Raw genomic sequence first — 18,394 nt, 5'->3', positions numbered from 1 at the left:
GCCTTCCTTATGGACTGCAAGAATGTCACGGCATGTTTTGTAATCAATGTCCCTTGGCCAGCGGCAGTTTCAGAATTCCTACTAACTGGGCATGCCTTGAGCATTGACTGGCTTGTATTCTGCAGTCATAATGCATACTCCCTTGAGCAAGAGTATATGGACCACGGATTCCACCATAAGGCAGACTTTCTCCGCAGCCTATTGTCACGTGGCGGTGACATTGAATAACACAGTAGCAATACTGTGAACGACAAAACTAACTTTTATTGGGCGAACCTGTGCCCACAAAACAGGCTACACTTATAGCACAACGATAGCGGCGAACACGCTTGGCGATCGTCGAAAATCTCATCAGCGGGTCAAGCGCGTCGGCTTTTATAGATCAGTCATCGAATGTTCCAGATTAACCGTTGGGACCCGCATGCCTTCTACAAAGTTCTACACCATTCGTGTCAAGCGATGAAATCAGATAACACAAGGTTCAGCGACAACAGACAGCGGATAGAAGCATCGATAAATTTTCAGAAACTTTGGATACATGCAGGCGCGTCCCGCACTGTGCGATAACATTTGTTAGGCGGCAAAACGTGTCGCCCGATAAAGACAAGTACACGTGTCACTATGAATGTAAGTTGGACTCGAGGACCACAGTCCAACCTTGGCATTATGAACTTACGAATGCACTCCTCAATTTCAATTCTTGTGACTTAATTACAAATTAACTTTTTTTTCAGTGACCCTGTGGTCCGAATACTTTAACTCACGGGTGTGCAATATGGTAAATAAATAAACACTAATTAGTATAGCTAATAATAATGGTCTTATTGGAAATTATCTCATAACTTCTCATGTACACCATAGCTATTAATCTTGGCCAGTAGCAAAAGTTGCCAATTTGTATTGAATCCCCTAACCAAGACAGTAATCGCTGAAACCCCTTTTATATAACTACAGACAGGTTGAATTCACTTGCATTGCTTCAGCTCTCACACTGCTAACTCGGTCTGTGTAATTTAAGTGTTTTAAGCACTATGAGAATATTTCATCCTTTATGCTATCACAAAATTTTGTCGCCATGAGAAATGTAGCTCTGGCAATCTATACCTTGAAATGTTCCAGCACTAGCTCTAGATCAAAAGATTTTGTTTAAAATGGTTTAAGGTGACATTTCTTTTAACCCTCTTCCAGGCGTGTGTTGTGAATCTCGTTAAAGACAGGCTGAATGTGCTGACCCTTGCCATTGGTAAGTTTTACTCTGCTGCTTTTCATCCAGTGTTTCTCATTCATTTTCTAAAGAAATTGAAGCACATTTTGAATGAAGAGCCACTGCTATATGAGCAATGACAGTAACATAAACATTATATCCACCAAAGCTTTGTTAATTTGACTAGTAGCATTCTTTTTAATATTGAGTTGTTTTACTCCTGTATGTGGCTGTGAGATTAAATTACTCGCAGTTTCTGTACCGTCTTTTCTTGCTGTTTGCAGGTGTTCACAAAGAAACCAATAAGTTGTCACCTTATGTTCTTTACTTTGGGTGAAGAAGGTGTAATGCTTTTAACTGTAGAATAGAACTTGTGCCTTTTGATTATAACTTGATGTTAATTATTATTTGATGTTAATTTATTGTACTAAATTTACGCTGTCCACCAATGATGACTTTGTCTGCACTGTTGTTTTCAGGTGATGGTGCCAATGATGTGAGCATGATCCAAGCAGCTGACATAGGTGTTGGCATCAGCGGTCAGGAAGGCATGCAGGCTGTCATGGCAAGCGATTTTGCCCTTGCCCGTTTTCGCTACCTTGAGCGACTGCTTCTAGTCCACGGACACTGGTGCTATGACCGGCTGGCCCGGGCTGTAGTCTACTTTTTCTACAAGAACGCTGTATGTCCCTCCTGCTATCTCATCGCAACATTTTGCAGTGTTACATTGCGATTTTTCACAGCTACTTAACAATTTAGACTTTTGGGTCACCAGAGCTGTTGAAAGCCTTTGTTGGTTTTATTGTGCTACTCTCCGCCAATGCCTGATAGTTCATTGTTGACAGGTCTTGTACAACTACCTCGGCTTTCCTACATAGATATCTTTCTTTCCTTGCAATATTCACTGATACACATTCATCACTGCAATCTTAATTGCTTCAGTAATCCATCATCCCATGCAGTACAGATCGTCTCACTTTGTTACTGCAGCTACAGAGCTGACTGTTAGATCCAGTGTGTGCTGCTGCAACTTGATTTTTGCTTGCATTTTCTGTGCTCACCGCCTTTTAGGTCCTTCTTTTTTTTTTTCTTTTTTAATGCAGTGCGATTTGTCAAAAGTGTTAACCCGTTAGTGGACACTAGAACCAGTCACTAAGTAAATAATGAATTAGCCTTCAGACACTACTGAAGCATGGTTGTTTGCACTGATCTAGCACTTTGAACTCAAATGCTACAAATACTTTGCATCTTTTGCCTGTTTCATGGAGCTGCCCATGTGTTTGGCCTTCAGACTCCTAGTTATATTGGCAGTGTAGTCTTGAATGATCTTTATATCGCACTTGTGGAATAGGCTGTTCCGGACTGACTCTGTAGTTGCTTGGATAGGTATATATATTTTTGTAGAATAGCACCTAAAAACATCGCTTTCAGTAGGTACAGTGACTTCCTATTGGAAATCGGTGGTTCTGGAATTCTGCAGCTGAGCATTGGGTTGCTGGTGTTCTTATACAGTTGAACCTCAGTACATGTAACAGACATAAGTAAATGAATTATTGGATACAATAAAACCTCATTAATACCTACCTGCCAACCTGAAGATTTGGAAATTTGTAAAACTGTTGTGGCAAAGAGCGAAAACGCCACTGGGGCACAATTTATTTTTGCACTCATTTTGCTGTTGCCGACTTTGCCTGCTTCAGAAACTTCTCCGTGTAGGTTTGCTCATAGCAAGTACCACTCTGGTGCCCCTTGGTCATCAGCAGACTTTCTAGTGTTTTCTCACACACAGATGAGCAAAAATCCGTTCGAGTTTAGTTCACAGTGCTGAATATTATCTCACATTCATCATTGCTGTGGGGAATAGAGAGAATGCCCAGCATAACCATTGAAATTCTGTGGAACCTGAGCGATTTGTCGATGCTTCGAACGTTTCCTAATTGCGACCACTGCACGTCGCACCTTGGCTCATTCAATATGTCGGCTGGAACTTGATATGCTTGCAAGTTAGCAAACTCGACTTCAAGTGTGTAGATTGCTTGTTCTTTTGTTTTGCCACTGTGCTGGTGTAGGATAGCAGGGAACGCCATAATAAAATTATGTACGCTGTTGAATGAAGCAGTTTCCAGAGCTTGTATTGAGCAACTTCAGCCATTTTGAGACTGACGTCTTCTAGTGGGAATTTGTAGCGAATGTAATCGTATGCTGCTGTTAAGTACAGACGTACAGCAGAGAACTGCTCTCTCTCAATGCAGCTCATTGCCTCAACCACAGAGTAGGTTGTGCTGCCAATGACTATGTCTTCATCACCTTTCTGGTTCTCTGCAGCTCCATAATCAACTTCCAGCAATGAATGACATGCCTTGACAACACCCGGGCGCACAAGTCTAGTCAGGAGATCCTCGAAAAGGCAGTTCAAGGGGCCCCTCAGTACATGAATCTGAGGAGCCTGTGCCTGGAAAAGACGTTTTGCCTTCTCAAAAAGCGGTACAACATTTCGGAGAAAAAGACAGCATGCCCTGTTTAGCTCTGATGACAAAAAATAAAACAGGTGCTCCTCACGGGTAACGTGGCTGGCTTCCCCACAATCTTTGGTATGGAGCTTCACTTTTTTTGCTTAAGGTTCAGAATGAGCTCCTTTCCTCTTTAGCAAGAGTTCATCGCCGTTGGTGCTTTTTTTTTTCCCGAGGCCTGCAGCAGTCTTGTAAAGATGTGTAGCAGACTTTGGGGTCAGTGCATGGGTCTTGGGGGTTTGTGAGGTAGTCTTCAGAATTTGGTATGGCTCCAAAAACTAGCTTTGCTTGTTGCACTGCTTTGTTTGAGAAGAGAAAAAAAGCTGAGTACTGGTTTCCACTGGTCAAGCAGCCTCTTCAAACATTTTCCAAACGACAGCCAACGTGTCAGTGAATGCTTCAACATCTTTCTGACCTTTCCATGGCGAGCTTTTCTCTAGGTAAAAGAAGAATGTCAACCAAAGCTTCATCAACCTTTACAGGAAGACATGCAGCTCCTTATTGGGTGGCCAAGTTGATGAGATTGCACATGCAACCAACCCTTTTCAAACCTGGTTGAGCCTGTCTCAATACAGTAGAAACACAGTTGTTTTTTGCCAATCATGACATTGGCATTGTCCAAACACATAGCCAACAGGTTTTCAACATACAAATTCTGAGACTTCATCTCGTCCAGAACCAGATTTGCAATCTTGTGACCTGTCGCTCCCCCTTGGATTGTCCTGAGGCAAAGAAGGTGGCTTTCAACTCTATTCGTTTCTTTAACGAAATATGTCGCAACAATAGGGTAAAGCTGCGTATCCCTATTGTTACTGCCATCCACAGCGATAGCAAATTATTGCTGTTTTAGAGCATCCAGCAAAGGAGTCTCCGCGTTCACAACCATTTCCCGAACAGTTGACATTGTCTTCATTCTTCCGCAGGCGTAACGTTTCACTTCTTTGCACTTGGGGAACATCTTCCAAAAAAGCAGTCCGGCATGATCGCTGACACTCAACGGAATGTTGTGTTCCAACTAAAAACACCATGAAGAGGCATTCTGCACGAATCAGACCGAAGTCGTTTTCGCTGCGTACAAATTTAGCTAGGCTTGGCTGGCTGTCCGCGGCTCACACGTATCCCTGATGCTTTTTTGAAGTGATGTGGACTTTGATGTCAGACTTGCCGCCATGCGAGATCTTCACATCACAGGCACACGTCGTGCAGAATCCGAACTTCTTCCCTTTCTTCAATGGCACGAAGCACGGAAATTCTGCCGTGTACGATTTCAAAAACACTTAGAAGTACTGTCGGGGCTTCGAGCCCGTCATTGCACTGCAAAGCCACTACAGGCCGGAACCACACTGCGTTTGATGCAGCAGCTAGTCGCACAAAAGGCGAGGCCAACACTGCAGTGACTGAAGCTGACTGAAGCCCAAACCCACGCACCCATGTGAACAAAGGCAACAGCATGGCACCAGGTTTGCGGAGGCACTAGAGGCGCTATCAGCACAATCGAGCTTTAGATACGGATTCGTGACCCCCTAGTAGACGACAGAAGTTGCTACATCCTTGCAGCTACTGATGATGATACCACGCATACGTACTGCCCTCTCGTGGTGGCGTAAAGCACCAGGGTGTAGTTTTACTACATTTTCACGTTTCTTTTTCACAAGTAAAATGCTTTCCGTAAAATTTAAATCTAGATTCGTAAAATCTTAAGACTGCTCGAAATTCGCACATTTTATGGAAAAATCAGAACAGTTGGCTGGTATGTTAATATGTACTCTCTTAATAAGTCATTCCGGTTTAAATATGGTCACGATGAACCCCTCACCCTGTCGCCATTTAACCCAATGTATTTGTTGACCGCTCACGCGGTAGTTGCCTAAAGGGACTGACAACCAATTTTCATAGTACCAATTTTTTTAGTATAACAGTGGGAAGTTTACCGGTTAGAGTGCCTAATCATGAAGTGGCAACATGGAAAATGCTGTGGAACATTTTTTATCCTAATTTCTTTATCTGCAGTGAGGATGTAGTCGTTCACAGGAAGCATGCTGAAAACAGTGATAGGCGAGCACGATAATGATTATACGTCGGCATTGGTGTGAGGCAGCTTACAAGCGCGGCCATAGCTGTGAGAAAGTATTACCTATTTTGGTTATCAATCAGATGTTCCGGTGATTTCTGTTTACTGAAATGTTAAGATATTTCTACACTAATAGCTACATATTTTCATGGTTTCCTGTTCAACTGCCTTGGTTACTAACTAGTGGAGAGGGTTCCTTAGCCAAGCCAAGTTTGTGAAAGCGAAACAATGTGTTTACATGTGATACAAAGTTCAGCGTGTTGCCATAGTCACTTGTGTGCTAATATTGTAGTGCTGGCACTAACTTATGGCACAACTAGTCTATGGGATTTTATATCTCATAGAGAGACGACAGAACTCTGGGTACCTACTCACAAACTCGCACGCGTACAGCAGCATGTGCGCCGCCATGCATTGTGGGATGCGTGTGCCATTCATTAGCATAAACTTTCTTTACCTCATGATATGCATAAAAGAAAGCTTAAGTGTCTAATAATATAGTAACAGCAAATTTAAGTAATAAGTTTGCTATACTTAATAACAGAGGACTTACGTGTAGTAATCTCTTGTACTACATCCGAAGTACCAAGGTTTCACCACCAGGCCGTGCTGTTACTGGTTTTCGTGACTTCTTTTGCCAATGTAAAATTACAATTATTACTTATATTGTGAACAGCATACTGGATTCTATCACATTAAATCATGGTAATTTCATTTCCATTAATGTCTCGCAACACATTCTGGCCCTTGTCAGTCCCTTTAACACATGCCAAACAGTTAATGCGTAGTATTTACTTCATTTTACGGCTCATACAAGCATGTAATCGAACAAATGTCATGCGTGCAGACCATAGATAGCGAAATTACGGCGCATGAACCTTTCCTCTTCTGCATCCGCCACCGATAGTGACATCAAAACAGGGTAGTTGTGACATGTTTCCTGCTCCCATAGCTTCTAGCACTTCCACGTTGTCGTCATGGATGACAACGTAAATGATGGGCCTGCGGTATCCGAGACGGCTAGTGCATGACCATCATGAGGTCGTTCGCAGAGAAGTGGGGCGTGATGAAGCAACTGGCTGTGCTTGAGGATGGCATCGCCGCTGCGAGGCCGCCACGGCAGCAATTGAAAATCACTGATTTTTTGCTGCCTGCTCACAAATAAAACTTACCTGCACTTTTGTTTCAACGAGAATTGACATGTTTTTTGGCCAGTAAGTCTACAGCCGCTCATTTGCCATTGTCAGTCAATTAGTACATGACTTAGTGCATACTTTATCCACGTTCCCCACCAACTACATATTAACGAGGCTTTACTGTATAGTGAAGTACATCTAACATGTTTTTACCAATATCCCCCCCCCCCTCCAATATGTAACAAATGTGTGGTCAGACAAAAATTTGATATAAAAAGGATGTTTTTGTGTTTAATGTGATTTCTTTGTTATGAGCTATTTGTCGATCTCTACTGGATTAAACTGGGTACATTAACTGGATACACCTGACTAGGAGGTGCCAGAATTTTTCTCTATTAGAGCTAGTTCTATTCTTTGCCTCAGCAATAATATACCAATTTGTGCAAGATGCAAAAAGCCTGTGCCACAGAGAACCCCAGTTATACATGCACTTAGCCTGAGGTTTCCCATGCTGTGTCATTCAAGGCCAGCTCACATGTAGCTTTGGGATGTGCAACCCAGTCAATCATTCAAAATAAGCACAAGTGCAAGCTCGCCACAATGATGGAATTGTTATTGCAGCTGTCTGGCTGTCTCATAGTTGGTCTTGTCCTTATTGCAGGCATTCATCTTTATCCTCTTCTGGTACCAGCTGTATTGTGGCTTCACAGGAGCAGTCATGATTGATCAGCTTTATCTGATGCTGTACAATGTGCTGTTCACCTCGCTGCCTCCGCTCATCCTGGGCATCTATGACCAGGACTGCCCTGCCCACCTCCTGCTCAAGAGGCCAGCCCTTTATACGCCAGGCCGAAAGTCCAAAGTGGGTAGCTTCACACTAGAACTGGACTAACCGTGCATATAGGTTTGGCGGCCCTGAGATACTGCATTGACAGGAGAATACAACATGCATAGTAACTTTTCTAATAGCCAAGTTTTCCTTGCAGAAAATTGTCAGTGCCTGCAGTTGCTCAGAGGGACATATGTTTCCTTGGCAGGTAGTATTTCTCCTGCTTCTTAGCTCATGAGTAGTAGTGGAAGGTGAGGAATCTGCCCAGATCAGCTTCGCAATGCTAAGCAAACCTGCAGCAACACAACGCTCATTCACTCTACGTCACCCACACACACATGCTTACAAACGTACTATACAACACTGCTGTCAACACTGGAATTGTGGAAGAGTGCCAAATCGAGGCACATTTGGGAATGTAATGATTGCTTGAGTGATGGCCTGTGCCACTGTCAAGTGATATACTAGTACTGGGGTTTGAGCCACATGAATGATTGTTTCTTAATTGCAAATAACAAGTATCTTTAAGCATAACTTCGGGGCTATTGTGGCCTGAACAATTCCTTTTGCTCTTACAACAGCAAATCAAACATTCTAAGGAACTAGATATTGTGCTATGGTAGATAACACTGGAGGTCATGGATATTGTGTCTCTTGTAGTGTGGTTCACCAGACAAATAATTAACTGAAATTGTTGTCTGTTGTATGGTGTTCAGAGTAGTTGATTCTAGGCTGGAATGCGAAACAGCATGCTTTCTTCCCATTTCTTGCTCACTGATCTGTAACTCGTTTTCTTTCAGACATACACCAAGTACTCGTTCTGGGTCAACATGCTTGATGCATTGTACCAGAGCATTATCATCTTCTTTGTGCCATTTTTTGTGAGTATAGAGATTTGCTGACTCCTGCATGTTTTCAAAGAGCACAGCATTGGGGCTGTGCCATCTTTTCCTTGTTGCAATTAACTACTCTTGTCCCATCTTTTTCTCATTCTGTTTGTCTAAGAACCCTCTCATGGTGTAGTTTCGCCCTAGCTGCAATTACTTCCTTGCCCAGCTAGTTCTTCCTTATTTTTTGCCATTGCAGATTAGTTACAGAGGCATTTTGATGCTCTTTTGGTATTGTTATGCGTAGCCTCAATTCTCGCCAGTTTTCCTCATAAGTACAACAAGTATATTCAGTAGAATAAAGCACATTTAGGGTAATTGTGTTATGCAAACAGTATAAATAACAAAATAAAAGGAAAAATTAGCCTGTATTACTGTTACGACAGCTTCCGCAGAAAAATAAACCATATTACACATGCAGTTCTTGCTCGTATACTTCAATATTTCTTACTGAACCACTGGTTGGCAAATGTGTTGAGGTTGGGCAGGAAAAATTATCACATGTGATGCATAACTTAGGTGGTAAAATTGTTTCCTTGCACACTTTTATCTCTAGAATGTAAACCTTTAACTTGGTAATGCCCTAACATATAGTGGAACATTACATTTTGGGAACTGTAGGTTAGAATGTGCCATTTTTTCTAACCTGTGTCTTGGAACCTGCCAACACAAGAAGTGTGGCTTAAAGAAACAGTCAATCTATCCACGAGTGTATGCCTTTTCTGCATGTATGCGTCTTCACCCATCCATGATTGCTAAAGGCAGGCCAACATTACCACCATACCGCTTTCGCCTGGGACTTCTAATGCAGTGCATTTATCTTTGCTTCTCTTTGTTTTGTTTCTGCTGCCTCAGCCCCCATTAATTTTGCTGCAGTGACAGAGATCTCACAGTAGAGAGCCTTCTTTAGTTGACATGCTTTTCCTTTGGTTGTCCCTCCTCCCCACCCTCGTGCTTTCCCTTCCCACCCCCCTGGCACCTCTCATCTCCATCACCTCTCTTTCCCCGATTTCTTCCCCCTCCCCCACCTCCCTCCCCTCATTCACTATCACATGTGCACTGCAAAAACAACAACGTTGGAAGGTGTACTATGACAGCGATGTGGACATCTGGGAGTTTGGGACCACCATATGCACCGCATGCTTCTGTGTCCAGATGCTGCACGTTGCCATTGAGTGCAAGTCTTGGGTGAGAGGACTGTTCCCGAGTTACAAAGCGAGTGTATGACACTGTGTACATGAGCTGCATGTCTGTTTGCAAAAAAGAAAAAAAAAACAAGTGTTATGGTGCTGGGCGCACCTAAAGGCACACTAAATATAAGTACATACTAAGTTAAATTTGATCAATAGAGTTCATGTTTTGAATAATATATCTCTTGTCTGGAGTAAACAAAATGGGTTAGTTTTACCATAAGCGGAGGCTTTGTAAGCTAGGAATGATGCAAAAAGAAAAGATGGGGGCAGCATTGTCATCTCAACATTTCTGTTCCAGCTCTCCGAATTGTAGTGAATATAGAGTCTCCTCTTCAGGCAAGTTAAAGGGACACGAAAGAGAAAAATTATTTCTTCTGTATCAGTAAATTACTCTTCCACAATACCAAACACACCACTCCTACCCCTGAGAAGATGCTTGGTAAGCCAGAAAAAAATGAAAAACACGAAAGATGAGTGGCAACGCCGCCTTGTAGTTCCCACACTAGCTCACTGTGACGTAAAGGATTTCGACAGCATCTGCTAGGTCCCAGATAATTATTTAGTGGTGAAGATTGACTACATCGTGTTCTAAAATAAAGGAGACAAAGACTGGATATGGCAAGTTTCATGAACTTAAACTACCTTGAAATCCATAACATCTCACTGACATACCTGCTCTGGGATATCAGCATGAAATTCAAAAAATAAAACTTTCAGCTTCATTTTCTTTTATAATAATCGACCTACTATAGTGTAATCATTGACAACATAGTTTTTAAAGAATGCCTTATCAGTTTAAATCGATTTGTTGTTTTGCATTAGTGCCCTTTTATAACATTATTACTATCAATAGCCAATGACTACATTGAATTCAAAAGTAACCAAGCCTTGCAAGACCTTAAAAATGTTTTGTGCACAAAGACGGCATAAATCCATGAAAATCATGTGAATTCTATGATGTTGCACTAAGATCAATGGTACCACACTTCAGACAGTTTGAGGGAAAGTAAGCTTGGTCTTCATTTTATCTGCTACAGGTGCTACATCTACTATCTGCTACAGGTGACAAGCTATCATTCCGTTCACAAGCAAAAGCTTATTTATTGTTCTGTGTTATAAAAATGGCACATGCTCAAGCTTTTTAAGTGAATTTTGAAGTGAATTAATGTGAACTGATAATTTAAAAACCTACTTCTGCTGTCGTAGTCAAGCTTTAAAAGTGAATGTACATGCATTTTACAAGAACAAGCTTCAATAGATTATGCCATTTATTGGTAAGTCAGTAGATGGCAGTCAAAATCAATGGACCTTACTACATTGCCAACTAATAAAGCTTTTTGTGACACACAGTCATGAAGCATGAGTTTCACTTTGCTTGTGCTGTCTCTTGGTTTGTACGAGCCTTTAGAACACCTTTTGGATATCGCAGCATATGATTGCAGTAGTATACTGGAGACCATTCCGGCACAGGGCATGTTGAAAACGAATTAACTCGACTTTGTTCCCATTCGAAAAAGTTGCAGACATGGACAAAAGAGGAAACGAACAAAAGTTCTTGTCCATATATGTCTACACACCTAACTTTTTCTGACATGAATCCCTGCCAGCTAGCTAACTTTCCGTTGTTCTAGACTTTGTTAGCGACAGGACATGAAACAGATGGTAAACACGAGTGACTGTAGTGTTTGTCACTTGCTTTATGTCTTGTTGTAAATGCCACTTCAAGCAGGTATCCACCAACAAACCCAAATTAGCACGACACAGGCTTCCTATCACTCATAGGCCTAGTCATGAATGCGGTTCTAAAACCCCTGAAAAGGTTCATGCCTGTTGTAGTTACTTCTCTCCACTTGTCCTTTGTGGTCTGTATTAAGGGAAGACATTGGACTGTTAATTGACCATAATACCTGTTACAGCCAAACCTTTCACAGCTAGTGCTGCAATTCTTATTGCGCTTGCATGCACATGTGACCACATGCGTTGATTCACGAAATTCTCAGACTAATTATCAGCTCAGAATCGGGCCACGCATGGTGCTTCTTTATTGAGCATTCTTTCCCTGAGTTTAGTTAATGGAGCTCTTTGTTTTGCATAAAGATATGTTCTCCCTCACCTGCACCAGAAGGCACAAAACTGTGCACTCGGTATAGACGCAGTGGCGTCAAATAAACGAGGACAGAAAAAAGAAAATATTATACGTAAAGCACAAGTGCAATTGCTTGGGTGTCTATTTGTCCTTGTTTGTTTTGCACCGTTTGTGCCTATATGTGTTAAGTTTCTTGTTCCATTTGGCTGGCACCTGCAAGTATCTTTCCTGACATTGTTCCAGACCCTGATGCATGGCATGTCTATAGTGGCCAGCTTCTTTGTCTACTTCGGATTCGCCCTTCTGTACAACAGCGTGTGCTACGACTCCCCCACCCTCCAGAACCCGTACTGGGTCATGCAACATGCCATGTCCACTGCCCCGTTCTGGTTGTGCCTCTTGCTCATTCCAGTTATCAGCTGCCTGCCCAGGTGAGAGCTGCTTCCATCCACTCAGATAATAGTACCCCTGTCACAGAGGCAGATGTGATGCTATTCAGAGAGAGCGTCCCTTGTTATTAGTGCCATTTACAGGCATTCATATGGTTAACCTTAGTTTAGAGCAGTTGTTATTAAGTTTTAAAGAAGCTGCTAAAATAAATGCGTCTATTTAACTTAACCTTCTACAGAGAACACCCACCAGTGAGTGTAACCAGCAAACTCACTTTGCTTCGCCAATGTGCAGCGTCATTAACAATGCGTCTCAAGTAAATAGAATAATATTCACAGGGAAATTAGTATGTGGTAGACTTTTTATCTTTCCTAAATTCTTGCGAGTGCAAATCTTATAAGCAAACAGTGTGTGCTATGTTGTTATGAAATACTACTTTTGCTCATAACTTGTCAGAAGTGTCATGACTGTGTCCAACACAATCGATAAGACACTGCCTTGTGTTGACTTTGAATAGGAGAGTAAGAGCTAACGCATCCTCTTGACTTCAGAAGAATAAAACATGGCAATGTTGATTTTCGATGCAAAGGATGCGTGCAAATTAATACTAGAATTCCTACCAAATCGATGGTGTCAGAGGTTTGACGTGAAGAACTTATATCAAAAGTCATCTTCCAAAAAAGTAGAGAAAAAAAGTATCGTTTTCTCAGAAACATGTTGCTTTTGTGTGTGCATTATGTGTGTGCATTTTGCTTGCAGGTTCGTGGTGAGAGCCTTGCAGACAAGCCTGACCCCAGGAGATGTTATGCTTACACTGATTGAAGAGAGAACACGCAAAAGGTCACGTGACTCCACGCGTGGCTCAGTGTCATGGTCGAGGAATTCTCAAGGTGTTTCAGTGGTGTTTCAGTCAGCGTGCCGGCTTCCTTCAGACGACTTGCCATCCGTGGCATCATCAGCACCAACTACGTCAACACTGGCCTCATCGCACTGTCTCTCAGCACGTCCTACGTCGTCTGCCGAAGACATCAGGGCTGCATTGCCCACATAGCAGCGAGAAAGGTGTATAGTTAGGGTTATGTCGTATTGTTTTTCAGACAGACGGGCGTTTTCTGTTGTCTGTAGGCTCCATGTGCCTTCTGTTTTATTTATTGTGAATAGATTTATACGACAGCACTGATGCTAGGACATTGCACAAAAATTGGGAGCCAAGTTGTGCTTGAAAGCATTTTGTGCACATAGGTGTGCCTTTCTTGCTGTATCTCATGAGTGCCAGCACTACTTATGTGCAAACCTGCATTTTCAAGCCATTTCCACAGTCCATAAAGAGTTGTTATGGGACGCAACACAGACAACTTATAGTATTTTGTTTTTGACCACATGCCATTACAAATGACAATACGACTTATATAATTGTAACGGCTACAATGGTTACTTAAACATTTTACTCCCAAATTAGGTCTTAAATTTCATGTGACGGAAATTGTACATGATAGTAAAATGTCATAGTGCATGGCGTGTTATGCCAGTTTGATGTATTTTTCATCAGCCCCTGTGATGAGTGTTTTGCAGCATCTACAATAGAGAAATCTAAGGTCTAAATATTATGCATTAAAAAAAAAACTATTTTACAAATGGTAAAGCATTGACATTTGTACAGCATTTTTACATCAACCAATCCATCTATCAAAAATTTTTTTAGGCAACGTTAATTAGAGAAGTATGTTAAGTAATTCACATCACGAGTTTAGCGTGTGGTGCCTAATGTGTTAGCACAACCAACATTTAAGAGCCTTGTTTTCTATATACAAGTAAATGACCACATGTGAAGCACTGAGGACACTGAAATCATCTCTGATGTAGTAAACACATTAGATAACAAAGCTTGCGTGTGCTTTGTTGCAGGCATTTGTTCCTGTATGAAATTAGTTAGAAAGATCACTGTGTTTTATGTTAATTTCATTTACATTTTAGTCTGCACTGAATAAGTCTGCACCTTAAAATGCAGGAGTAAGTCTGCGAGAAATCACTGCCATCAATGTGCAGTTCACAGAAGTGCTGCATAGCTTGCACATGCAGTCACACTAGTCATATTTTCATCGTTACACGATTAAAGTGGTTCAAGTGGCAGTTGGAGACAGCTGAAGTGCCATGACTTTACTTTTTGATGTGTTGGCTGCCAGTTTTTGTCACCCTAATGGTTACCTCTTATGCATTTCTGTATTGTTTGCAGCATTTGCAGGCAATGAGTTGTATGCTGTGCAGTGTGTGTGTGTGTGTGTGTTTGTGTTTGTGCATGCCTGTATGCCTTGCCTTAATTGGATGCCTTCTGAGCTTACATTTATACTGGGGCCAAGTCACTCTTCAGAATTGAAAACAGCATCGCCATGTCACATCATTATCATATTTACGTAGAATTTTTTATTTTTAATCATTGTTGAGGAGCTTGTCTTTCAAACTGAGGCAGTGTGGGTGTACTTATGTCAGTGAACAAAACAGTTCTCTTAATGTTGAGGTGCAGATCTTACATAACATTCCAGTTTTTTGGAAGGTTCATTTTTTTGTGGGCATTGGTACTTCGTCGCTCAATCTTGCTTGCCATTTTCCCAAGTCCCATCTTGAGAACATGCAGTCTCAGACCTCCTTGCTAGAAGGAAAATCTTTTTTGAGCTGCTGATGACTGCTGCAAGGTGAGACATGAATGTTACTTATGCAACAAGAGCATTACCATGATGTTCTGGTGCCTGTTCATTGTAGGACTCTTCTAGTGCGTGAAACCTATTAAGCATTTGGACTACAATTTCAGCCACACCTAGCTACCTTCAAGGCCAGTGACAATATAGTAAAAAAGAAAAGAAATTAAGGCAAACTGGACACCTTTACCATCTCCAAAACGCTGATTTGAGAGTAATGGAGTGATTCTGGTGTGACTTTTTGAACCTCTTTCACGCAATTTTTCAACAATATGTATGTTGCCTGTAGTTCAGAATGAAATCTCTTGGCACATTCTGAATGAATGCTTTATATGTCCTTTCTTCCTCTTTCTTTATGCTTATGCCTGATGTTTGGTGCACTTGAAGAAGTGTCAATTTTTTGCACTTAGAAAATACTGTTTCCATTGTTTCCCACCAGAACTTCAACAACACGTTTCTTATTTTGTGCATAACTTCAGCAGGTAGCCCATGCAGTAAAGTAGCAGAAGTCATTGTAATGATTGTTTTGTGTGAGTGACACACATCACATTTTTTTTTTTTTTTTGCCTCTGATTATTAATGGTAATTGCACAGAACTATTTATATAAGGTCGAGTCACCATTGGAATCATGATGTGACTGCCTCTGTTCAAGTACAATGTACATTTTGTACATAGAACAAATGCTTGTCAGCCATGTAAATACTTGTGTTTTTCATTGACCTCTTCTGGAAGAGGTGTTTATGCGTCTGCAGCAGGGTCTGGCGCTTCCACTTTTTCTAATCATGGCACATCGATAGCGGCCATCAAATGTGATAATTAACGAACGCTTATCTGCAGCACTATGCATGTAGGTACCCATGCTATGCACACTTTTTCAGACTACAGGAAAGGTTATGAAACAGTGCCTGTCGGAACACTTACTGTTGTTGAAATCAAGTGATTCCTCATTGCAAGAATAAACATTCACAGTATGTTGTGTCACTTTGTTTGTGCTACACCGATGGAAAGGAAGCTATGTGCATGAGCCCCCCCCCCCCCTCCTCCATTTTCCCCCATGAAGATCGGAACACGCAGAAAAAAGGTTAATGACGTGTGCTTATCCAGGGTTTGATGAAACACCATCTGACAAATGTGTACATTTCGTTGAAAGTAATTGAATAGATGCTGGCCCCACTGATTTGTTTGTCGACAGTCGGCAAGACCAGTCCACGACCATGCACGAGGAGGTAAAAATGACCACGAGCCATTAGCTGACTCCTGTTCATACGACACAGGTTTTCCTTTTTTTTTCTTCTTCGTGAATTGACCACACAATTGCGACCATGTCAAGTTTTATATTTAACGACACGAACTGAAATATATAGTGTTTCGAAATTTGAGAACAAACAGAGCAGAAATTCAAATTTATTTATTTAAAGGGACACTAAAAAGAAAAAAAGTTTGGTTGTATTAGAATAATCAGAAGAATAAAAATGGGCTGGGGTGTATTTGGCAGGCATTCTCAGATCATGAACAGCAGGTTGCCATTATCCCTCAAGAGAAAAGTGTATAATAGCTGTGTCTTACCAGTACTCACCTACGGGGCAGAAACCTGGAGGCTTACGAAAAGGGTTCTACTTAAATTGAGGATGACGCAACGAGCTATGGAAAGAAGAATGATCGGTGTAACGTTAAAGAATACGAAAAGAGGAGATTGGGTGAGGGAACAAACACGAGTTAGACATCCTAGTTGAAATCAAGAAAAAGGAATGTGGGGGGGGGGGGGGGGGCATGGGCAGGACATGTAATGAGGAGGGAAGATAACCGATGGTCACTGAGGGTTACGGACTGGATTCCAAGGGAAGGGAAGCATAGCAGGGGGCGGCAGAAAGTTAAGTGGGCGGATGAGATTAAGAAGTTTGCAGGGACGACATGGCCACAATTAGCACATGACCGGGGTTGTTGGAGAAGTATGGGAGAAGCCTTTGCCCTGCAGTGGGCGTAACCAGGCTGCTGCTAATGATGATGAGTACATTACCATTCTACAATACCCACAAATGCTTGTTAAGTCAGGAAAGCTGCAACAACGAGAGACGGGTGATGACACTTGAAGTTCCCGCACCAGCTTGTCGTGACATCATGGATTTTGATGGCGTTTGCTCGAGCATGGTTAACATTTTATTGGTATAGATGCAAGTTCCAAAAACCTTTACTGAGCCATAATTTAGAACAAAAAAACTTTGAAGTCCGTGATGTCACACTGACGTACCAACCTGTTTCGCACTTTGATGAATGGACGGATGCTATGAGCGTCCCCTTTGGAATGGGGTGGTGGGTTGTGGCACCAAGCTCTTGTTATTATATTGCCTAACGTCTTGCCTAAGTTAAGACGAAAAAAAAAAACGCACAATGAATTCCCATAACCAAATTTTCTGACCCCCTATTGTGAACTTTGTTTTTGTATGTCTCCGTTTTTTTGTTGTTTCTCTACTTCCACCAATCTTCCAATCGCCTCTTACTAAACGCTACTACAGACATGTTTGCTTTTCCCCTACTCTCACTGAACCCAAGGGCTCTGGGAGTCCAGTGGTGCCTAAATGGACTGCTGGGCAGATATTTTCACATTCTAATAAAACATGCTTCGTCGTTTCCCTAGCTTTACCACAGCAAGTGCATGCTTCTTCTTCCTTCTTACATCACGCTTTATAAGTGCATGTTTTAAGGCATCCTGATCTCGCTTCGAAAAGTAATGAGCTTCCCTTTGAGTTATAAATTATTTCTTCCCTGATTTCCTTTTTTTTCTTAAGTAGTTGCTCATGGCAGGTTTGTTTTCCATTGCCGCCACCCATGAGATTATTTCAGCCTCTCTGACTTTCCGCTTGACGTTCTTTGTTGTCGTGTTGCTCAACCTACAGGCCGCATGCTTGCTGACAAGCTTCCTAGTTCTTTTCCTCCACTTTGAATCAATGTTTTTTCTGTACAGATACCTCAACACTCTCCCAGCCCATTTACTTCCTTCCATATTCCTCAGTCGTTCTTCATAATCAATTTTACTGTGAGCTTCCCTCACTTCAAAACTTGTCCACCCCATATCACCCTGCACAGCTTCATTTGTAGACCCCCCGTGAGGGCTGATTGTACCCCTGATTTTGAGCAAACAGCCACATTTCCAAATGTAAGTCCTAGTACCATTACATCTTCCCACATGCCCCGGAGCACCTCGTACTCGTTGTATACCCATAGCACTCTGCCCTTTGTTATGGCTGCATTTCTCTTCCCCTTTATTGTTATAGTTTTTCACCTGTGTTTCCATATAACTATTGCCTTCGTTTATCCATATGCCAAGGTATTTATATTCTTTTACCCGAGGTATTTCCTGGCTCTGTATTGCCACTGTCTGTTCACTGTTTTCATT

At 41.8% G+C, this 18,394-nt stretch overlaps 1 protein-coding gene across 2 annotated transcripts in view; it reads left to right on the top strand.

Moving 5' to 3' along the window:
- The window catches only part of LOC142578692 (phospholipid-transporting ATPase VA-like), a 212,322-nt gene extending 196,341 nt beyond the window's left edge, over positions 1-15,981 (top strand). The window contains exons 17-23 of one of the 2 annotated variants that reach the window (XM_075688180.1): positions 1,189-1,243; positions 1,684-1,886; positions 7,583-7,783; positions 8,551-8,631; positions 9,721-9,825; positions 12,160-12,347; positions 13,066-15,981. In XM_075688180.1, coding sequence (XP_075544295.1) covers positions 1,189-1,243; positions 1,684-1,886; positions 7,583-7,783; positions 8,551-8,631; positions 9,721-9,825; positions 12,160-12,347; positions 13,066-13,357 — 1,125 coding nt within the window. In that variant the 3' untranslated portion in view covers positions 13,358-15,981. The remainder of the gene's footprint in view (positions 1-1,188; positions 1,244-1,683; positions 1,887-7,582; positions 7,784-8,550; positions 8,632-9,720; positions 9,826-12,159; positions 12,348-13,065) is intronic. The other variant, XM_075688181.1, reaches the window with a different exon arrangement.
- Positions 15,982-18,394: the final 2,413 nt, after the last annotated feature.

This window comes from Dermacentor variabilis, chromosome 4 (genome assembly GCF_050947875.1).
Source record: "Dermacentor variabilis isolate Ectoservices chromosome 4, ASM5094787v1, whole genome shotgun sequence".
Lineage (NCBI taxonomy): Eukaryota > Metazoa > Arthropoda > Arachnida > Ixodida > Ixodidae > Dermacentor > Dermacentor variabilis.
Note: the sequence above shows the minus strand (reverse complement) of the source record. Positions and strands in the feature narration are given on the sequence as shown.